The 24,161-nt window shown below is 33.8% G+C and overlaps 3 protein-coding genes across 4 annotated transcripts; 1 reads left to right on the top strand and 2 right to left on the bottom strand.

The window, feature by feature from the left end:
• Positions 1 to 346: 346 nt before the first annotated feature.
• Positions 347 to 3,544, top strand: LOC105161990 (uncharacterized). Its single transcript, XM_011079891.3, has 3 exons — positions 347 to 1,035; positions 1,104 to 1,228; positions 3,110 to 3,544. The coding sequence occupies exons 1-3, from the start codon at positions 1,012 to 1,014 to the stop codon at positions 3,291 to 3,293; spliced, it is 333 nt and encodes a 110-aa protein (XP_011078193.2). The 5' UTR covers positions 347 to 1,011; the 3' UTR covers positions 3,294 to 3,544.
• Positions 3,545 to 4,437: 893 nt separating this feature from the next.
• Positions 4,438 to 8,630, bottom strand: LOC105160192 (uncharacterized). 2 transcript variants are annotated; one of them, XM_011077463.3, is made up of 9 exons: positions 8,140 to 8,628; positions 7,378 to 7,559; positions 6,554 to 6,732; positions 6,174 to 6,458; positions 6,032 to 6,090; positions 5,908 to 5,944; positions 5,757 to 5,828; positions 5,197 to 5,521; positions 4,438 to 5,109 (listed from the first exon to the last, which is right to left on the bottom strand). In XM_011077463.3, the coding sequence occupies exons 1-9, from the start codon at positions 8,249 to 8,251 to the stop codon at positions 4,690 to 4,692; spliced, it is 1,671 nt and encodes a 556-aa protein (XP_011075765.1). In that variant the 5' UTR covers positions 8,252 to 8,628; the 3' UTR covers positions 4,438 to 4,689. The 2 variants fall into 2 exon arrangements, with proteins under 2 accessions (XP_011075765.1, XP_011075773.1); XM_011077471.3 differs by lacking the exon at positions 6,554 to 6,732 and having other exon boundaries at positions 6,174 to 6,508; positions 8,140 to 8,630.
• A 7,775-nt stretch (positions 8,631 to 16,405) lies between these two features.
• LOC105160184 (putative ribose-5-phosphate isomerase 1) lies at positions 16,406 to 17,829 on the bottom strand. Its single transcript, XM_011077453.3, has one exon. It carries the CDS (start codon positions 17,487 to 17,489, stop codon positions 16,617 to 16,619), a length of 873 nt encoding a protein of 290 aa, XP_011075755.1. The 5' UTR covers positions 17,490 to 17,829; the 3' UTR covers positions 16,406 to 16,616.
• Positions 17,830 to 24,161: the final 6,332 nt, after the last annotated feature.

Raw genomic sequence — 24,161 nt, 5'->3', positions numbered from 1 at the left:
AAATACCATAATTTCAGCAATAAATATTGTATCCATTAGTTGTTTTATATAATGCTGCTCCAATGCATAGAAAATACATAAAAAAAAGTTTGCATCTTAATACACGAAAATTTATTTTGGTTTTAATTAGTAACCAATAATAATATTGATGCCCAAATTTATCAGACCGCAATACGGGACCCATAATTTATATAAATTATCTATTTAAATTTATTAAGATGGGCAGGATTAAATTTATCTTTCCACCCGACTTATATTATTAGCCTTTTAAATTAATGTGAGTAGTGCAATTCAATGTTAATGTACCTCTCTCAACACACAGATGTTTGGCGGACTAGTACCACTATAGGCCATGTTTACTAACCTGAAATATACGGAATATCCGCATTAATCGGAGAGTGCTCATCGTTTACTTTCGACTTGCGTAGCCCGGGTTGAAAGGGCAAAGCCCGGTACTGGGTTGGAGAAAACCCCTTTTCTGAATCCGGGTTTGGGGGCTGGGATCCGAATCCCGTCCAGTTATCCGACTTCTCATGCTTACTCATTTTACATTTTTATCCTCAATTTAAAATGCTCTCGTTCACGACTTTAATTCTCTTTACACTTTTTCGTTTCCCACTAAAGCTTTGTAGATCGCCGGACTGACGGCCGATGGACGACAAGGCTCAGGTTTAGTTTAATTTCTTTGTTAAACCTTAATGTCTCAGATGTTCAAACATGGAGTAATCGTGAAAGTCGTAGAGTTTCATTTATGAGAGCTGCAGAACCAACACAAAGGGCATATGCAGCTGCTGGCAGCAGAACAACCAAGCGCTCATTCAATGATGAGCATCCCTTCATGAAAATAAAACCTCAAATTCTGGGTTAACATCCTTCCTCCTCCACCACCAACCCACCAGAGGAGTGAAAAACCCTCAAAACCACCGCTAGAGAGAGGAAAGATCAGCAGAGAGGGTCTTGTAATTTGGGGTTTTTGCTCCGAGTGATTGACGCTTTGGAGGGGGTTTTGCAATGGTGGAGGGTGATGAGAAGAAGGTGATTGTTAAGTTGTTTTATTATCAGAAAGGGTTTGGGTTTGTGACTCCGTATGGTTGAATCTGAAGGGTTTCTGCGGCTTCGATGAAGGAGGGACAGTGGACTGCGCGCAGGATGCCCGACTGTTGCTTTCTGTGAGAAGCAGCGGCAGAGGACACAACATAGAGAAATACAAGAAACAAAAATTCCGCCGGTAAAAACCCTCAAAACTTTTAGTGGTGTAAGGGTTAACCAAATTCTTGTCTAAATAGTGCTAATTTCATGATTCTGTGTTAAAGATGCATATATGGGTTTCTTGTACACAACAATTCGAGAACCTTTTGTATGGTTATTTAATTCTTGACTTCTTATATTTAAAGAGGTATTTATCTTGATTACACAAAGGAAGAAATGGTACAACTTTTAGAGGTCTAAAGGTTATTTCTGTTCTTGTCTAAGATTCTTGAAACATTATCTCTAATTTTCTCTAAATTTGAAGAGGTAAGAGTTTAGTAAACTTTATTTTCAATGAGTTCTTTTCCTTTCCCAGGTTGATGGTGTTACTCATATGTTGGCCATTTTGTCAATGTTATGCACATATCTTTATGTGGTTACTTTGTGACACATGTGATTATTTGCTGCACTAATTAAGTTTCATTAATGGCAAATTTCTGGTCCATCTTAGTCGAATGCCGAAGTATTGTACATGCAGTTGTTAAAATAAATAAATCACATTATCAGCTCGGCCAAACATCCTCTGTTAAGTGGCTCATCTTCTCAGTAGGACATGAAGAGTACATTTAGTGCATTGATTATAATAAGATTAATTAGCTGTTTAACTTTTCTAATGCAATGCTCCCATTATGGTTCTAAGCCTGGATATACTTCTGATCATAAAAGAAATATGATTAAACTGAAATAGACCATATTCTGGAATTTGTTGATCTCCATGCATGTTAGAATTCTTAAGTGGTTGTTTGAAATGTGCAATGTATCACTTGTGTGCATATTGCTTGGCGAGTGGCATTCTTAAGTGTTTCATATCTCGTTTCTCATACTTTTTTGGTGGTTTATTTTGTGGAACATTGTCTAATTGAGAGTTGGGCTTTAAGATTAGGGGATCAGTAGTGTAGAAATTTGTGAAAGGATCACAAGAAAAGAAACGGATTAATGTATATCAGTAACTTAATTAATGCTTTGACGAGAACTGCTTCATTTTTCATTGATGGTATTCTTTTGGGGGTTTCTTGTGTAAAGATGCGGAGAATCATGTAATTGAGAGTTTGGGTTTTGATTGAGTAGTAGTAGTATGAGAATTTCATCGATGGATCTGAAAAAAACCTTGGGCAAACTTTTGTTAATGTTCATTATGTTGAATTCAATTAATTTTGTACTCCATATACCAGCGAGGGGAATTGTACAACTAAATTTGTTTGAATTGAGGGGTTGGGTTTGGAATGGGAGTGTACAACTAAAAAAAATCCTGCTTTCATGGAAATGTGATTTAGCCACTGTTGAGCTTAATTCTTGAGATTCTTTCAGTAGATGGTCCAAAGGTAGACCAAATTTCCCATCTTATGTGTGATGTTTGTAGAATTAGTTCCATTTTCTACAAACAGGGATAAACCAGTGATGCAAAAGACGATGGGCCTCTCTCCAAATCCCTGTGGAGTTCAAAAGTTTCATGGGGGAATTCATTAAGTTCGTGTGTAAGCTAGTAATATATTGATAATATGCAGATATGCCGTTTGGTATGCTAAAATATTATTGAATATTAGACGACTGCATTGTCGATATCATGTCGTTGGAGCACCATGTACATAGAACTTCTAATTTATATTCAGCAGTCAAAGATTCACATCAATTGCTGATAAAGAGACGCCTCCGCTCAAATGATGAAGCAGAGTTTGAGAAACCATCTTTCTGGTCCAATTACCTTCAATTTCTTTGTCTTTCTTCTTTTCTCCATGATCAATTGACTGGGATTTCTTTTATTTTCTCCTGAGCTTTCTTCCATGCGTCGATTGCAAAAACTTTACTTGAGTGTTGCTTGAATTTATTACTTAGTATCTGGTTTTTCATTATCGCATTGCAGGTATGCACACAGCGGTCATGGAAATGACCATATTATGTTGGCCTGCTGGTTGGTGGTAGTTGGTGAAGAGCCCCCAGCTAATGAATCCGCTGCTCTAGACCAAGCCACTGCTGCTGAACCAGGTCCAGCTTCTGCAGATCAGGGACCCCCTACCAACCAAGGCGTCGCTCCAATGGATATCTGATGATGCCATCTTATGGTTAAAGAAATGATTCTCGTGTTTTGAAACTTCCAACACCATGATCTACTGAACAGAATTGTTGGTAGTATTTGGGTGCTTGTTTTTATGAGCAGCAATCAGATTGTACTTCTTCAGTGAAATTATTTTAGTTTATCCTTTTGTGCCTTGCCTTATATTATTTTGTTTGAACACTGTAGGGCGCTCTTTTTATTCGTGTTGGAATATAATGATGAATTTTCCTTGTTGGGAACCAATAGCTTATGATGTTCATTAGCGTTTATATTTAGGAAGCAGGTTGATGGATCTCTTTCTAAAGTAGCCGAGGGAGGTACATATGCTACCATCTAAAATTTTATGTTGATGTTTATTTGAAAATCTCATACTTCATGCTCAAGATCATTAATCACTAAATTTAATCGTTTCCTAGTATTTTATTAAGGGTTCGTTGGACTAGTGGAAAAGGGAAGTGAAGGGAGGAGGGAAAATAATAATATTTTTTTTCAAATTATTTAGTATGATTAAAAGGAGAGTAAAATCCATATACTTGTTTGTTTGGCACGAGGAAAATATATTGAAAAGAAAATGTTAATTTCTAAAATTTTACTAATTAGTCATTTCGCATCATTTTTGTATTAGAATAATAAATAATTTAATATTGTATTAAAATAATTTCAAGTTATTAAAATATAAAATCTTATTAATAAAAATATTCATCCAACAATAAGAAGAATATGTTTTATTTGGTTGTCTTTTTTAAAAAATTATGTACAATGTTTGCAGAAAAAGCAAAAAGTAGATGAAAATGACGAAGGGGGGGAGGGGAGCTACGTTCTGTAATTGCTCAAAATGAAGGGGCAAAATGGTAATAGACTAGAAAATGGTCAATTTAATCCATACACGTAAACAGAAATGTAAGAATATATTGCCACTCTTATCCGGTGAAGTAAACATATGAGCACTCCATCCCATCCAACACTATCCTCTGACAAATCCAAAATTAATCCCAAGGGGGAATAACTAGTGCAAAAAAGTAAATATGGCCAAAATGGATTGGCCAAGACTAGCGATTGATCCTATGTATTTTTTAGTTTCTAGGGGTAGATGATTGTTACAATAATTTAGCATATGCAATTTAGTGCACTTCATATAAAATGCAGAAATCCACTTAAAGAATTAGGCAAACTTGATTCAAGTATTACTTCTGCATATGGTAATTACTAACTACTTTCTTCCACAAAATTTGCAACAGCAGCAGCTATCTACTATGCACATACAGCTGAAAAAACGAGGCATCGGAATGCCCGGCGGCACGCAACAACCTGAAATGGCGCTTCGCCCCATTTCAAGTTCGGCCAGCAAGAAAAGAAATATATTTCATGAATTTAGTATATATCTAGGTCTAAGCTCCATGCCCAGGAGTTGTACTTGCTGATGTGATGTTGTTGTCACTTCTCTTGCCGCTGCAGCTGCCTCTTAGTCGTGAAGAAAGCTTAGCAAACACCTCCTCCCTTTGGGGGCGGTTTGCGTACAGTATCCAGAGAGCAAGACTGAGCATGACTCCAACTGAGATGAGGGCTAATCCTGCGTTTACTAGCCGAAGATAGTGCTCTAGTGGGGGACAATAGCTTGAGGTGATGTTCCGGAACGTATCACGCACGAAATTACAGTTTTGGAGATTTAGAAGCGGTGGGGCATAGTGTTCGAGTGCGTAGCTGACATTTACTGCAGCTACCAATTCTGTGTACATGTTGGGAGTCAACCTCCCAACGCTGCTGCAAAGCCCATTTGCTGATACCGTGCAAGTATAGTTCTGCCAAACCTGTAACGCAAAGATAAGTTCATTTGTGAATGCAATTATTGATAATAAATTTAGTTCCGTGGAAATACTATCAACAAAGGCGATTACCAGCGAAGCATTTTCCATGGAAAGTTCTTGGGCTGAACATGTACGATCTTGCAGCTGGGAATCATATGGATAGCAGAGTGCAGGTATCAGCGGACCTGATTGGTTATAATAACTTGAAGAAGCCTGGGGAGGCGGGTTTGAATTTGCGACAGAGCCCACAAATCCATTCACCATATTTGCAATATCGTTGATCACTTGTTTACTCTTGAACAGCGTTTGATTCGTTGTTCTCTGGTCAACACACGGCAGGATATTGCTCAAGGCAGTTTCCGCATGAGGATTTTCCACCCACTCGCCCATGGCCATGCAGGTGTCGGAAATTGCACTGAAACATAAAAGAGTGATCTTAAGCCCATATTCATATTCAAATTAGAGCTAATGAAAATTTGGGAAATGGAGGTAGAGGATTCTTATGGACAAAATCCAGAATTATCCATAATTTTCCTGTTTGTCATAACAATGACTTGCATAAAAAAAACCATCCAACTATAAGTTCTTCGAACCAATTAGGCTAAAACACAAAGGTTAAAACCTGTTTAAGGCAAAACTAGGCATCTTACTTGTCCAGAATTACAAAAACTCCACAGAGGATGAAAGTAACTGCAACGAGAAGCCATCCACTAATGATGAATCTGCACGAATATGTTCAGTGAGAAAATTGAAATACAGACCCTGTAGCAACTGAGTAGTGAAATGAACAAACATACTAACATGTGTATCGCATGTTGATGGCCAGAGATAGACAGCACTGCGATGAAGAAGTTCATGCAAGTCAGCTAAAAATGAAAAGCAAGAAGCCAGTTATTGCAAAAAAAGATGTTTTACCAATACATACCGAGACCCAAAATAGATATGAGAAGCATCACTGCTGCAATAGTGATCAGTGCTGATCTCCTGCAATAAGTAAATAGCTATCAGTACTAACAGATGAATTAAAAAGATAATAGAGAAAGCAGAATTATGGCATAAAACCTTACACTGCATTGAAGACTTTACGTATTTTGCTTGAGTTGTCATCAGTCGTCTCCTCCAATGTATCTGCTGCAGTGTTTAAGTCGATGTTTAATCGGTCAATATCATCCTCGACATCTGATGGAAGGAAAATCTGGGCCACACTGACAGTTTTTGCCAGTGACAAATATTCCGTGACATTTCTCAGCGTCTGCACAGTGTACTCTGACTGATTTACAACGTAATTAAGAGTATCCAATGTTTCTCCATGAAATTCAACTTGTCCTACAGAAAGCAAAATGCATCCAATCCTGGCGACAGATAGATCCAGCGAGCAATCAGGTGGGATAGATGCATGAAACTACACAGACATTCAATAACCAAAGGTATGAGTTTAGATTATTACGCTGCAGCGCTGGTGAAGACAATAAGAAGTAAAAGACATATCCTCAGGGACCAGCTTGATCCGTTGCTATTGATGTTTATTTTACATCCACAGCAATAATGCACCGCAAGAGCCAAACCAAAAGAAATAAACCATAAAATAGCAAGAATAAAAGCGGCAGCACCTGTGAATCCAACAGACTGTAGATACAGTGGTCAATGACAAAATAGTAAATTTATAACTTCATCATTGCTCACAAAAGAGAAATTAACAGAGCGTCCAGAAAGTACTTGAAGCATGGTTCAGAACAAATTTCCTTTACCCACAGCTGAAATATACAAACTATTTCACAGTAAGTTCTTGCAAACTCTTGCCATCATCTAGCACAGTTATCATTATTTCTTTTCTAAGCTTGACAAATTTCCAGTAAGAGTATCTCAAGAATTTTTGCCAAATTACACAGAACCAACAGTCCAATCTTAACAAGCATTCCATCTCTATGGTAGTCTGTGAAGCCTTCTTTACATAATCTACTGAGAAACATGTGACAAGCAAGAGTCTGCGAGACGTATAGGGAAGAACATCACAACATTTTACAACTTTGACAAATTCAGAGATGAAACACATCCTAGAGAAGCATGGAAACAAATGACATATAAATTCACAATATTGTATACATGAAACCAAGAACAATTTAACACATATGTCATGGAATTCTCAGCATAAGCATACCATCATCAACCAGTCAAAGATCAATGCATTTCCGAGATAACTCTCAACAATTACTCTAAAAAAGACAAAGCAATGCCAAGGTGAAGCAAAAAGAATAGAGCATAAGAGCTTACAGCCCAGTAATGCTTATTGGCAATATCCCATCCACCTCTGTACTCGTGGAACCCAGAAAGAATGTCAGGCCTCTTTGTCCTGTTAGCTGCCAATACAAGTGTGCTCACATCAATGGCAGGCCCTGGAGCTTCTCCACTAGAACTCAGTATTTCATCCTTCCATGACCCCATATTTTCCTCTCCTACATACATTCAACAGTTGGATCTTAACAAATGAAAAGGAATTAACACGTACAAAAGCTGCATTCACGAAAGACAACAAAGGTCCAAGATGCTCCAAACAATGAAGAAAACAGTCTGCGAAATCAAAATTCCAAATTCCAGAAGCAAGATCATTTGTGATATATGAATCATAAGTCAAATTACTAAACAAAATCTCCACTCCCCTGTCTACAGTATTCTAAGCATTCCGTTCCATGATGGAGCGACACCTTGTGCAGAACACTAATCATCAGAACACAAATACTGTATCCCATTTCAAGAACCTCAGTTTTGTTAACAATAACAAACTAAATGGAGCATACAATGTGAGAGATTAGTAACTTTAAAAGAAAAAAAAGAACATCAATTGACGGAAAAACAGTAACCGAAAAGTGGGAATAGAGACCATAGTTTCAACAAACTCCTACTTTAAATGAAAAATCAACAAGTCCAAGAATAAGAATTAAAATAAAGCATCAATTGGCAGCTGCAAAAATCCCCAAAAACAGCACCACGATACTGAATTCACAAGAATACGCAAAGGGATCAATCAAAACCAACCTAAGATGGACTTGAAAGGATCTCTGGGGCCGCAAAGAACAAAACTCGAGTTCAAGAAAATGGAGAGAGAAAGAAAAGTAACAGCAAAACATAAAAGAGCCCTCTTTTCCATCTTCTCCGAGCAGCAAATCTCACTGCCGTAATTTCATATAAAGCCAGTGCAGAACTAGGAAACTCCCCTCCTGATCAAAAACCATATCACGCATCTACTTCTATTTCTTCCTTGCAAGAAATGAATTAAAGGGCCAGTTTTGCAATTTCTTTCTGACACGTTATTTTTCTCTTTTTCCTTGTTCTAGAGGGTTGGATTTACAGGAGTCTCAAAATCTTAGTGAGACACTGATTAACAAAGATCTCATCTGATTAGTGAAATATAGACAAACATATTTCATGTGTGTATATATATATAGCCGGGAGGGAGGGGGCCGTCACATGGGGTGGTAATGGTGGGAAGAAAAGGCAGGTACCACCAGTGAAGGACGAGGCAGTGAAGAAAATAAAAATAAAGCTTGATAAGACTATCAGAGTCCTGTTGCTTTTAGATTCTTGTCATATTCATGTCTCCTAATATTATTTTACTTTAATTGGCTTAATCGTTTCATTCAAGATCCTTCTTCTATTTAATTTCATTTTCAGTTTTTTCCTTTTATGGACCCCATAAATTATTAAAAAATAATAATAATAATCCAAGGCATGAAACATGCAATTTAGGAAACTAAAATCTACCATTTCAATACAATTTAATTAAGGATATTATTTACCCTTTTTTGCTAAGCAATAAAAATTGGTCACTCACCATTGATGTATTAGTTTTTTGGTTAAAACAAAAGTTAATGCCCCATAAATAAATTTGAAGTCATAAATTCAAGTTTTACTCGATACGTGTGTATCTGTCTTATTTTATATGAATTATTATAATTTATTTATTTTTAATTATATTTATATATTAATTGAGTCGATGTAATTTATTTATAATTTTAATAATATTAAGTATTGATTGAATTGATATATTATTCAAAAAAAAAAAATAATAAAAATTGGTCAGTTTTGATGGTGCAGAAATGAATAAAATTTAATTGATGACTTTTAGGATTTTACCACTTTTTCTTGGTGCCCCACAAACAAAAAATAATGTTTATTTAGTGAAGGTTAGTGTACTTTAGAGTGTTGGGAGAACTAAAATAGGGAGTATCTTAATTTAGGGGCAAAAGAGAGGCATCTTGTGTATGGGTCTAATTTAATTGATTAGTCCCACTAAATATTATTAATTAAAATTAATCACTTGATTAATTTTATAATGATCTAGTTTAGGTAAAGAAACGCCATGTGCGAGTAAAGAATTCAGTGTGAGGTAGGTGCACCATAACAGTCAAAGCTGGTTTGGTTGAGGTCCCTTACTACCTGATCATTTTAACTGATTTGATGGGATCTGATTGTGATTAACCAGTGCTAATTCTTGTTGTTATTGATGGCCTAATTCCATGTAACAGTCTTTGAAAGGTGCAATATGATGCATTGAATCAATTCAGATACTGTGTGTCAAATTTGCTGGTGTGATTAATTATATTTATCATATAATCGAAATTTTATTTATTTTTAAATTAAGAATTATTTAATAATAAATGTATGTTCCGTATTTTATATGATGATTTAATTATTTATCGGATTTTGAATCAAAATTAATTGGGTTAGTTTGCTGATGTTTTCTAATTTTTGAAATTCTTAAAGAGAATTAGTTTTTATGTGTGCGTCGAATTTTCGTTTTTAAACTATTGATTTGAATTTTCAATTTTATGTTGGTAGATTTGTCCGATTAATAAAAGATGATGCACATACAACTAAAGTTTAATGACAAACAAGGTGGGCTCCACGCGATAGACAGAGTTTCCTTCCCGCGTTGATTGATGGCGGGATAGCTGCGTGAAAAGCTGTGCGCCGCGTAGTAGGGGATTTCCATTCGTAAGATCTGCCTACATTTCCTGAAGCACCAAAAGCAAGTAAAGAATCCACAACAAAAAGAATTAGTAGATAAAATTACTATTTTTGCCAAACAAATCTCACCTGAATAAATAAAATTGGTTTTATAAGTTTTTGCTAATTCTTTTTTTGGAATAAGTAAGTTTATGTTAAGTTAGTGTGAAATATTATTTCCATCGTAATTGAATTGATCCCGAAAAAATTGATATTTTTTATCAATATACAAAATTTAAAATCTTGAAATTGTATTTATCGACCTCTAAATAAGATCAATTTCATCGACTTATTTTTAAAATGGTAATTATATGATTACGCATTAATATCTCAATAGATTAATTAGTCATACATCAATTCGATCAATCCATCACTATAACTAAGAATAATAAAATAAATCAGATGAAATTCACTTATAATGAGATAAATACTCACACGTATTATGAGACTCGAGCCCACAAAATAATGGCTAATTAACTGAGGAATTAAAGGAAAGAATAGAAAAATCAGGAATTTCAAATACTTCAAAAAAAATATACAATATGATGAATGTGATATTGGTGAATTAATAATAGTATTATGGCGACGATCATAATATCCATATATCTTATTATGACATTAAATTATATGTTGGGTTAAGTAATTGGAGTTTAGCACAAGATATAGTGCCCAAATATTATACGGTGGCCCTAACTTTACGAAGCATGCAACATAAATTAAACCCATAAAGTCCCTCTCTATGCTTTCCTAAATTATTCTCAAGGCTGATACATATATATACTTGTCCCACGTCTTTACATCATAAAGTTTCCATTTTAGTGAGGATGAGTGGGTATCTGACTATGAGAAATCTTAATTCTAATCAAGTTTGGCTGGATTCGAAGCATTATATGACAAGTGTTATACACTTACGATGAGATTGAAGTATAATTTAGGACAAGTAACCAATTCACATGGTAAATGCATTATATATGCTTTGTAATTGATTTGGTTCGACAAGATCTAATTTGGAGATGAAATTTTCCATCTAACCCTCGTCACAAACACATATTCCATCAATCTATATATAGCATCAATTTTGTGTTTTTTCCTTTATATCTCTAGTTGATAAAAAAAGAAAAAAAAATATATATATATATATATATATATATATGCATACGTGACTGAATTTTCAGAAAATCAACTTAAACCACCCGTTTATAAAGCGGATTTGTTGGAGTCCACATCAAACTAAATTTGCTATCTTAATTCACTGCTTTGTTTATAACTCAAAACCTATATATTGGTCTAAACCCATTTTTGGCATAGTTGAGCAAAATTCAGAAAAAGTAAAACATCGAATAATACTTAACGAAACGAAGGGAAAAAAAAAAAAAGATAAACATTTTAATTGTTCGAAGCTTCATAATTATTAAAATATCGAATAATATTATAATTTTCATTAATTAGGATTATACAAAAGATATTAACATTATCTCCTATATATATATATAAGATAAATAGATTTAAATGAATAAATATTGCATGTATGAAAACGTTGAAGTCTTTTTCAATGCGTGTCGTTTTCATGGCCGAAAGCAAGGGCGGGACATTGTGCATTGCTAATTGCTTTATCATGCATGACACCTTTTACTTTCTTTTCGCCTTTGATTTCGGGTGGGGGTGTGTGTGTGTGTGTTTATCCATTACCAAGAAAGGTATTTTCCTACGTACGTACTTCATGCAACTTATATTTAATTTGTGATATACATAAAGTGGGGGCACACGAGCACGCAAAGGATGACTTAAAGCAACCCCATGTAGGCCTCTTTCGTGCATGTTACTGTCTCATTCTGCATTTCTTGCACATTACCTAAGCTATATATAATTAAATAATCAAATATTAATTAAGCAACATATGTATATCTACCGTATACGTTGGATCGATAAGGACTAAATAATCGGGCCGCGGTTTATTTTATTTTTCTACGTTTAAAATATAGGTTTTCGCATTTTTTGCGAGACTAAAGTATAATTTATTTCCCTTTGATGTATGAAATGTTAAAAATATTTTTATATCAAATAATATTAACGGTAGATCTTGTTGATAAAATCTGAACCATTTATTTCGATAATTATTAAATCTAACGGTTCTTAAAAAGGGATAGAGATATAATTTTATAATTAAAATAATACAAAAACGACACATGTTATGCACTCTCGAGTTTGAGGGGTAGTTTTTTGCTCTATTTCAAAAAATATAGGGAGGTTTTGTGCTGCTCTTTTTTTTAGTAGGAATTTTCTGAACATTTCATACATCACACACATAAATTGTAATTTATTCTTTTGTACAATGAATTTAATTAAATGATGTGTTTAATTTAATTTAATTGTTATAGTTAGGTAAGGCATATGTTTGAAATGGTTGTGTAAGAAGGCATGCGCCATACATATGTGTAGTTGGTAATTCATGATTGTACTCTGATTTTTGTAGGAATTTTGTATGTGTGAAATCATAGAGTAGGAAACAATTGATTGATATGATGCACCACGCCCTCATTCTATACAAATATTCATCCTTTCAACTTTTGACTTTCGGACAAAAGTAGCTGACATGGGTTCCAACTCTTATCTTTGTTTTTGTTCTTTACTATTAATTATTATTAAACTTACATAAAAATAGAAGACGAGTTAAGGAAGGGATATGTACATATAGGGCCTAAGAGACCTATATATGACCAACTCAAAACTTCACTTGAAGAAAGCCTCAAGTGATCCTTAAGATTTTGACATATGTTAAAATCTTGGAGTTACCCTTAATTATTCAGTTAACCAAAAAAAAAAAAATATTTTTCAATCTTGATATATATGTTGGTTGTGAAATTAAGCCAACTTATGTGTTAATTCCTATGATTTTGCAATTTTATTTGGATATATAAACTAAAAATGATATATTTTTTGGTTAAATAGAAGCGGAGTAAAATAAATTCAATCTGTCCTAAAACTTTGTTTAATAAGCTAATCTTGACCGCGTTAAACTGTTAAATTTTGATGTACATGGATTCTAAAAATTATTATCTTTATCATTTAAGAGATTAGATTAATTAGTTTAGGGAATTGAAATTTGGTTACGTGGAGAGTATTTTGGACCAATTACTACACATCATGGCATAATAGCCCACAATTAATGTTGTAACATGTGATAATTTTAACCAATTGCTTGAGAACATGTGAAGTTTTCCAATGCCTGGCCCAAAATCATTATGGATCTTTCATCATCTTAATATGTCCCAAAATCTTGTTTTGGAATATAATAATTAATACTTGTCCAGGAGGACCATCTACATCTACGTACCCGGCCATTTAATTGTTCAAGTACCTCTGAAGTAGCAGTAAAATCAATTCTTCCAATTGAACTTCATTTTTCAAATCACTTTTATCACGACACTCCATGAACACAAGAGGAACTGTATAGCTTAGTTTCAAAATGAGCAATGAATCAAGTTGGATTAGTTTAATTTAAAATTGAATTAAATCGATAAAAAAATAGACTAGGTTAACCCAGACTCATTTGGGATTGGGCTGAACCGCCCCAGGTATTAAAACATGGGACCAGTCTGGTCCAGTGGATTAGGACCACTTGATCTTGAACCAGGTGAGTTGGGCCATTTTTATTTTATAAAAATAATGCATGGCATATGAGTTTCATTTTATTCTCTTAAATTAGCTATTTTAGTAACTTTTTTATATTTTGAAACTCTAAGAATTATTCTTTATGGTTCTACTTCTAAATTTTTAGTACTTTAATTCATTAATACTATTTGTTTATTTTTTTAAAAATTTATTTTAAATCCTTTTTTAATTTATTATAATCTTCTAAATTTTATTATTGTAAACTTGTTTGTCTATTTATTACTTAAGTTCATTATATAATCTTAACTATTATATTTTTAGTTGTAATTTTTTATGTGATTTAATTTATTATTTATTTTATTTCATAATACAACCATAAGTTTAAGTAATTATTCAAAAAAAAAAACTTTATTTCATAAAAAATAAAAATATAATAGGCACATTCAGGCCTGATCCGATCGGTTCATAGATTGGGCCTGAATTCATAAATGGACCCAATTGGGGCTCATTCAAAGGTCCAAAACCAGTCATAAACAATAGTGGGTTGGTTCTAAATCGGGCTATTTCGAATTGGTTTGTGTTGATCCTGAACCGACCTAGCCCACTGTGCACCTTGTGCTTAGCTAGCACAACACAACAAGGCTGCTAACTAAATATAGATTTGCAAACCATGCTCATTTTCCCATTTCACGCATACCTTCAGTTACTAATTTTGATCAAGATATGAAGCAGGTCCAACTGGGGTGTGCAATTCACTAACATTACCAATTTAGTTAGATAGGATAAAAAGATGTCAAAGTTCAGGGTGTGTTCCAAAAATCTTCAAGTCTTGGGAGGAATCTCATTTCAGAAGAAGATCAAAATCAGTTCAGCAGAGCACATTCGAAGAGCTATATACAGAGTAAAAGGAAAAGAAAAATTGTCCCTAACTAATTCCAACAAACTAATTGTAAAGGAAGAAAACGATTGCTAACTAATAAAAACGTATTTTACAACCAGCTGAGAAATGCAAGCATAAGAAATAAATGACTCAGCATCCCTATCAGCGCAGGTCGACAACCAGCTCAGCAACAGGTGAGCCAATGTGGTCGTCTTCTTCCTCACTTGGTGGCCGTAACAGAGCTGTAACTGAAAAACATTTTTCCAGATTTCCATTATTATCGACAAATTCAAAGATGATAAATATTCCCTCGTTGCAGTATCTGAGAAAAGAAGTTAATTAATTGTTGTGATGGATGATTGACATTGTTAAAGTTTTCACCCGCATATATCATTTATGTATGTATATTTCATCTTGCATCAAACAGAAGAATTAGTGTATCTGATCAGCAACTAATTCTAAAGAGATCTGGCGACTAGAGGTTTTCATGTGCATGATTGCAAGCATTCGTTGTGATTGTTAAGCTCCTAACATGGCTTTATTTTAGATAAAAATGTAAAGTAAACATGCACCAATTTTTATATCTCGGATTGGATTGGAAATCCTTAAAATCTTGATCCGGTGATACTTTAAGCATCTTCACAGCGACATTCATATATAGCCTTCATCTCTTATAATGTACATCTGTCTCCTAGTACAAACCAGTGGTTGATTCATTGTATGTAGTAATTGCTCATATCCCCCGACTTTAGCGATGTTAAATTTTCTATTCTCAACCGAACAAAAACTAGTTATATTTCGTCCAAAACTTATAGATACTAGTTGTCAAATTATGTCCAATTTAATCCTTTCTCTTATCTTAGGATATGTTATTTTCTTTCCATCATTTGATACTACATTTATAGGAAAATTCTAGTTCAAAATGAGTCTAGGCAGACCATCATAATACATTTTTTGTTTTTACAATTTGGGAAGAGGAACAAATCACATAGATTTGTTATCTATTTCCTTGATCTTTTTCGAAGATATAACATTGATTTTCAAATAAAACTACTTTCACAAATGCCCCTTCATTTGAACTAGTACTGATTCAGTGCAAGTTCCGTTGCTCCTTTTGAAGGGCTTCTCTCGTCTGTACATATAAGATTGTTCACCAACTACTAATATGCAGAGATAAACAAACCAATTACCAATCTAACCAATTATACTCCTTCACAGTGTAAATCCCCTTTCTTCGACAAAGGTACAGACTTACAGCATCTACCGATTGTGGATGGCCTCAACTTTTCGTTATATTACGGAGCATGTCAGCATGTCCTTAAGATTTAGCATTTAGCACTTAGCACTTAGCCGTGTAAGGTGCATGTTTGGAAACTCGATGAGAAGGTGAAGTGCCTCAACCCTCAGACTTTGTAATATCATGGCATACACACACATTCATGATTGTATAAACTAAGAAATCATTTCATTGCCAAGACTATGACATAAGGTGCCGAGTATAAACATAGAAACATAGAACTCATCAAACTGACAACGCTGTTGACAAAAAATGCCATCAACACATTGTTCAGTATTCTAACAGTTAACATAAAAACAGACATAATCATATAAACAGAGCACCACTGGCAACCTAGAAGAACAAGGCGTTCAAACATTGCTCCTGATGCCTTGGCTTTCGTCCAGCTGCCGGGTCCTCAGCCACTATAGGATATATAGTGCCTTAACCTGTTCTGAATAAAAACACCAAACTCTAGTACTTCTGAAGTTACTAATTAGCAAGTTATACGAAAAAAGAGGCATATGGAATTCCAAAACTTTGTAAATAATATTTCATAAAATCAGGTATTGTACCAATCACAAGATTCAGAACTTCCAATAATCGATATGAATTGATCCATAAGGAGCACCTAAAATTCTCCCCTGATACATCAATAAATCAATCAAGACTCCCCCAACTCAATATATAGCTTCCTTCCCCAATAGAGCTACATAAAGTTCTAAGATGCAAGTCAAACTAAAATCCGTTCCTCAAATCATTGTAACAAAATGAGTCCACCTTCAACTCATTCCCGACTTTAGTCTTCACGGTGATCCCATCAACACCAGCCACAATCACAGAGGTGGCCAATCCGATAAACATCCCGTGCTCAACTATACCGGGAAGCCTCAAAATTGCATCGCTGGCTTTGTTCAGATCCCCAATATCTCTCTCAAAATACAAGTCAATGATATAGTTCCCGTTATCAGTCACGTACGCCTTCCCACCATCACCAGACTTCCTGAGCTCCCCAACGCAACCAGCATAAGCAAACAAGGCCACAAGTCTCTTCAGCGAATGGTTCCAACAAAATGGAATAACCTCCACTGGCATAGCCAATCTACTGCCCCCAACATGTTTCACCAATTTCGATTCATCAACAATCACAATGAATTTCTTGCAGGCGGATTCCACCATTTTCTCTCTCAACAAAGACCCCCCACGCCCTTTAACCAAATTCAAACCGGGATCGACCTCATCCGCCCCATCAATGGCTAAATCAACAACAGGATGTGAATCGAGATCCGACAAAGGAATACCCAACCGAACGGCCTGCTCATGTGTTATCGTCGAAGTGGGTATGCCCACAATGTCCTTGAGTTTTCCCTGCTGTAACAGCTGCGCAATACGATCCACGGCGTGTTTGGCTGTGGAACCAGTGCCGAGGCCTAATACCATGCCGGATTTCACATGCTCCACGGCTTTATAAGCAGCAATCTTTTTTAAATCATCCTGTGTAAGGGTGGCAGATGGGCGCGGAGGAGGGGCGGTGGAGGAGACCATCAGCGTTGGTGGCTCGACCGTTGCGTGGGTTTCGGGTACCAAAAAACGTGGGTAGGCGACGGCCATGCTCACGAGCTAAGCTCCGGAATATATTTATACAACATACTGAAGAAAGATTGGAAACAAAGACGCCCTTTAGGTTAATTGAATTGGGGGAGGTACGAAATTGAATGGCTAGAACATATTGCTGAAAAAACCAAGTAGCAGGATCTGGATATGCATGAAGAAAAACATGAAAAGTAAAGATTTTTAAGTGGGAAAAAAAGATCTTGACGTTTATATGAGGAGAAAACTTCCAAAAGAGAAACGGTATCCGCGGGAGACCTTAGATGGTGAGGTGAGAAATGAGGGGAGAGAGGATTTTGTGTTTGTTAAATTGTCTGAATGTAAATGCAATTAGGGTTTGGATGATATTTATAGAGAAGGGCGTGGGAGGAGTGAGGGTGGCGGCGTGTGGTGAAACGCGGAGGAAAGGCGCTGAAAATTGGAAGCCTGATATCTGGAGTGCGGTGGGGTGGGGTGGGGTGTGAGGTGGGGGAGCCCAATTGGACTTCAAGAGTAATTTGGCCAATTAGTTAGGGTTGCAATTACTAATTAAGGATAATTACTTTGTTGCAAATTTGTTACATTATAGTTTGCATTAATTTGTAGGGATAATTTATATTAAATTAGGCCTCACAATCAACATATTTAATCTCAAAATCGAATAATCAATTATTAGTTTGACCAAATTGCATATTAACCCTGGATTTTCAAAATCCAATTAAAAATTCTTTTGTATTTTAAAAATAATAAAAGAAATCCTCTATTTTCTTAAATATAGCACGGGTTTTTTTTAATTAATTTTAAAACACAGAGGAGCTTTTAATTATTTTCAAAAACACAGGGATAATATGCAATTTGGCCTATTAATAAATATAAATAGATCTCTTAAATTAACATAGTCTCATATTTACCGCCTTTACACATACTATATATATATGTGTGTGTAAAAAATAAAAATAAAAATAAAAATGCTGTAGCCTGAGTAATTAAGATGAAGGGGTATTCATATTTAATATATTGAGTAGTAAATGGAGGGGCATAGCGTAGGATTAATGAGGGTGCAAGAATGAAGATGAAATAGAGAAGAAAAGCAAGAATTTGATTCTTGAAATGGAGGAGTGGATGATAATATCTAGTCCAGTCCAAGACGTATGATAGCAACAGCAACACGCGCAGCATGCCTTCCACCACAATCTCCATATGAAAAGAATCCTTTTCTTGAATTCATTGCTAAGTCTTACTGGAACAAGATTCTACGCTTTTATTTTATTTATCCGCATCACCACTCTATTTATAAATATTTTTTTTATAAATTTAAAATTATCTTGTTCGATTATTTAATTTTTTATTAAAGTGAAAAGACGACTTTCTGAATGTTATTGGATAGAATGATGGTTGAGATTAAAATTACATGAATTTATTTATATATTGATCGGGCACGAAATCGCAGATTGCACTCCGAGTTCGTTATCCACCTTCCGCTCCCGATCACTGATACTCTGACAATGAGAAAAAAAACGTTATCTAGCCGGGAAAAGTCCCGGCGAAGATACTCCGACGCTTAAGTCAGTATCGATAATAACGAAAAAGATATCTCCTCCTCTCAAGCCGTAAAAAACACTCTCTTAATGACAAGTACTCTTTTAAATTCCAAAAAATTACCTCATTTTCTGCAATTTTCTTCCTCTTATATGGATCACACCAGCAGGCTAACGTGTCTCCCCATGATCTTCATGCCTGCTCACACGATTATCCATAATGCGCTCACAGTCCGTTATTTGAGGCATTAACTGTGCCATTAAATATATAATAATTTAGACAAAGTTAATACTCGGTCAAACCCCTCTTTTGCCTTAGATTATTTTTGCCCCTCCTCTAAAGGGTACATCTGTCTTTTTCTGATTTCCCTTCATCATATATATATATATAAATATGTTTAAGCTCGAAATAAAGTAATATATCTTCAATTGTTTTATTGGTGATCAAATGTAAACACCATATATTCTCTCCAAACTTGCATATTTTTTTTCTTGTTATCGGCATCAATTTCATCATTATATATATGGGTAAATTACATTGACGTCTTTCAAAATTTGGCATAATTATGAATACTTCTCATTATATGAAAAATATTAAATACCTTTGATATTTGATGAAATAATGTAATTCTTGGATGGAGGTATGGAATTATCAATTTTGCCCTTATTGTATTTTTTTTAAATTTAAAACTAATAAAAAAATCAAATGGGATGGATGAAAAAATTTTAAAAATTATAAAAAAAATTATCTACTTAATTCATAAAAAAATAATTTTTTTAAAAAATAAATAAAAATATAATATTTAATTCATAAGGGCATTTGGTCAGTTTACTATAAAAATGGATAAAAATCTAACCGATTTGGCTAATTGTTAGACGATCATTAAAATCAAGGGTCTATTGATAATTTTTTAAATAATAAGAAAGTATTTGTAATTATGTCAAATTTTATGAAAGTTCGTTGTAATTTAGCCGATATATATTATTTTGGAAAAATGATAGCTCTGTTTGGATTTGGTGGGTTTTGTAGGAGCATAATCAATCATAGCAAAAGATAGGGTTTGATCCTCTGAGAGCAATTTCTGGGGTTTGCGTTAAAAGAGCCGAAATTCAGTACCCACTAGTGTTCCTTTTCATGGGAACCATCCAAAATCATAATTATAATAATAAGGGTGAATTAGAATGTGTTACTCTAAAATTTATCATAGTTACAGGGAATATTTATACGTAAATATCCTGTGATTTAAAAAATTACATTTAATATTTTTAAAGTTTGTTTTCGTTTAACAAATAAGTTGAAATATTAGCCAAAATTTACCGAATTTGATGATATTAATAAAGAAACTAGATAAAAATTTAGATTTACTCACAATTGACTTATTATTGATTTTATTGCGTGTCAAATAAATTTTTTTATAACCAAATTACCCTTATACATCTTCACATATTAACGCATGTGAGGTATTATATCTTCATTATTATAAAGGTAGTTTTGTTAGAAAAGATTTGTTTGACATACAATAAGTCAGTATTAAATCAACCGAGTGTAAATATCAATTCTTATTCTTTTTTTCTTTTGTGAATATTAATAAATTTAGTAAATTTTTTTACTAACAAGGGAATTATTTGGTAGACAGAAGCAAATCTCAGGAATGCTAGATGTTTAAACCATATGAGATTTACATGTAAATACGGCTAATCTCAGGAGAGGGGCATGTAGTTGACCTTAATTACAAATCCTCTTTTATTATTTGAAAAATTGTAAATACTTTATTAGAATTAACGGTTGTTTAATAAATACCTCTACAATTTATTGTCACAATGGGGTATTTGTTAGACGATCACTAATCTCAAATAAATATTTGTAATTTTTTAAATAATGAGAAGTATTTATAATTATAACAAGTTTTTAAAAGAATTTGCTAGAAGTAGGTGGCTGCCTAACTAAACATTTGGGCTTTCCACGTTATCTCCTTTTACTGTATTGGTGATAGTCTGATATATATACACAGAAAAGAACCCATCACATCAATTTGGATAACAACTAAACCACTTCCACTGGAAAATTGAAGCATTCGGTACTAAGAAATAGATCCATCCAATCTTGATGGAATTCAGTCACCCAAACCAAACACTGCTAATCAGTTCTACCATTGGTTGCTGGGTCCTGCTTTGTTGGATTGGATCACCCTATCTATGGCCCATTGTACATGTGACAGAGTAGACCCACCCATGAATGTATTCGGAGGCCCATCTAAGGGGTGTTTGCAATAGTTTAATTTAAGAGTTGAAAATACATCAAAAAGAGTTTTTTTTTTGTTTTTTTAGAAGAACTTCTCTGACGGCCGAATTTATTAAACAATTACTTGTGAAAAGTGGTCGAAAGCATCATAAAGGGAATTGCAATGACTACTTATAAGTGTTGGGCGTGCATTTATAAGAAACACATATGTCTGTCTTCTCAAATTAATAAAACCATGCATGCAAACTGATGCTTACCATATCCAAAATAAATAAAAACAATAATTTAAAAAAAGTAAAATACAAAAATCCCCCCATATTTTCGAGAAAAACTATCATAAGGAAAATAAGCTAAACATTCTATCGTGTTTTCTAAAATAATTTATATTCGTCCATATACATTAAATTATACTAACATCATTAACTTTTGAGTGAATGGAGGGTTACGCCCTCACTTTATACAACTATTTGATCCGTATTAGATGAATTTTGACCGTCTGAATGCGATTCATAGCAATTAGATTTTAAATTTAAAAATCAAGGGTCAAGATTGTAAGCTTTTTAATTTAAATAATATAGAATAAATAAATTATGAATAATGACAATTGCCATATAATAAATTCTTTAAGATTAATGGTCCACATTTAAAAAAAATGAATTTATGTTTTTATAGTATATAAATTTATAAAAATAAATAAATATATATTTAAACCATTTCACATAAAATAAATAATTTTAAATATATAAATATGATAATTATTAATGTGCATAAAAATAAGTTGACTCAAAGAGATCCAATGGGTCTACAAGAAAAAGAAAGAAACGGAAGGCTCAGGATACCCCTCGAGAGGCTCAGGACATCACCCGACTCGAAAATCGGGACATCCCCCTGACACGAGTCATATGATCAAAGCTCGCTAAAATATTCGGCCTAAAAAGCCCACGCATTTGGCAATCTGCTCTCTTACGTAGCACCTCATCAACCCAAGAGTACCCCCCTAGCGGACTGGGACTCCTCACAGGTGAAGAATATCCTTAGAGTGAAGGAGACTCTTATTAATGCACATTCATCGACGAATAAGGACGACCTACCTCTTATCCCAACCAACTTCTGCAAGAATCTCAAAAGTGGGATACACCCCCAACAAACATGGCACTCCTTCTATAAATACAGATTTACTTATTTACACGGGGGACACCCCTCTAACGCTTCTCTCACTCTCTAAACAATTTTTGAGCACTCTACAAGCACGTTATCACGTGTTTTTACGCTATTTACCTACCACATCATGATTTTCAATCACATTTATTCACTTTTTTGCTTTATTTTATCTAAAATCCAATACTAACTTGGCGTCAGAGTGCTAAAGCCTTTTTTGGGTCCCCATTTAAAATTTACATTCGCTTCAACCCAAGTCTTGAACAATTGTCCAAATATATTGGACACGTGCATTTTTTGCACGTACTATATATATATGCGACAAGAACCGCGGTCATCACATTTGGATTGCCATCACCTATTTATATTATATTAAAATCAATTAGAAAAATGTATAAAAGTTTTTTTGAAAATTCAAATATTTATAATTTAAAAATATTTTTTAATATTGATATAACTAAAAATGACTAACTCAATTCACGGCCCATACACAAAAACCCAATACAAATCAAGAAAGCTCAACAAAGTATGAGGCCTGAGGTGGGCTCCTAGAATTCCCATTCAGCTTTAACCCAACTAGGACAGGACCAGGGCGACCCCAAGAAGGTAGAAGGCCCAAGGCCACCCCGACCCCCAGAAATATAATGTCCTAGCTGGCAGCAAATTAAGGGATGTACGGAACGATGATTATTCTATTCTTCATAAGCATTCACTCATTTATCAATTCTTATTTTAATCTTATTCATAGCACAACTCGTTATCTCTTTAAGATGCTTTTTTTCTTGAACTTTATCACTCTAAAACCATCTACTGATTTAATATTGAAATGCTAACTTCATAAAGAATTTGGCCCAAAAGAGCTTGAGTCCACATAACACACCATACGTGCAGCTTTTGCACACGTTATATATAAATATATAATTTTTGGTAACTTCTTTTTTATAAATAAATTTATTTACTAAAATGATAGTGTATTACAATATTTATGAAACTAAATAACAATATTCATTAATGATATATAATTATTTTAAATACATAGTAATAAAACTTATTTTATTCTTAAAAAACTATAATAAAAGTTTAAATATTATAATTTTATTTTTATTTCTTTAAAAAGTCAAATATTCAAGTTAAATGCCATTTGTGTTATTTATATTAAAAACAACTCAGCAAGGTCAAATTGGATATTTTTGACCGCCAAAAATGTTGAAAAATTAAAAAAAAAAAAAAAAAAGCTTTAACACTCGTAGATGCCTAAGTAAATCCCACTCTCCGTTTAAAATTGACGAAATGGTTTATATATATATATATATATATCATGTGATGGTTTTAGCATATTTCTTCAACATAGGGAATTTTTTTGTAATTTTACAAAAATATAGGCAGATTTTTGCATTTATCGGGGAAAAAGAAAAAAAAGTGATGGTTACCTAATTATGTCGGAAGATAAAAGCAGTTTCTAATATATATTCTCATTCTCAAACTTTGTTCATTTTACACAAATCTTCTTTATTTTCCAAAACATAATTTCAATCATACAGACGTGAGTACAACATTAATTATTAAGAATAAATATCATTTGTTAAGTAAAATATTTTTATAATTAAATTAATTACATAAAACCTAATTATGCCACTTTCTTGATAGTTGGTATGGTTTCAAAATTGTATATATGTTTCAATATTTGAAGTCGATTATTTCAAATATTTTGAAAGAAATAGTAGTAAAATATAGGGGACCAAATAAGTGAATTAT

The sequence above is a fragment of the Sesamum indicum genome, linkage group LG1 (assembly GCF_026168435.1).
Source record: "Sesamum indicum cultivar Baizhima isolate 11 linkage group LG1, ASM2616843v1, whole genome shotgun sequence".
Lineage (NCBI taxonomy): Eukaryota > Viridiplantae > Streptophyta > Magnoliopsida > Lamiales > Pedaliaceae > Sesamum > Sesamum indicum.
The sequence above is the reverse complement of the archived record's forward strand: the minus strand, read 5'-3'. Positions and strand labels throughout refer to the sequence as shown.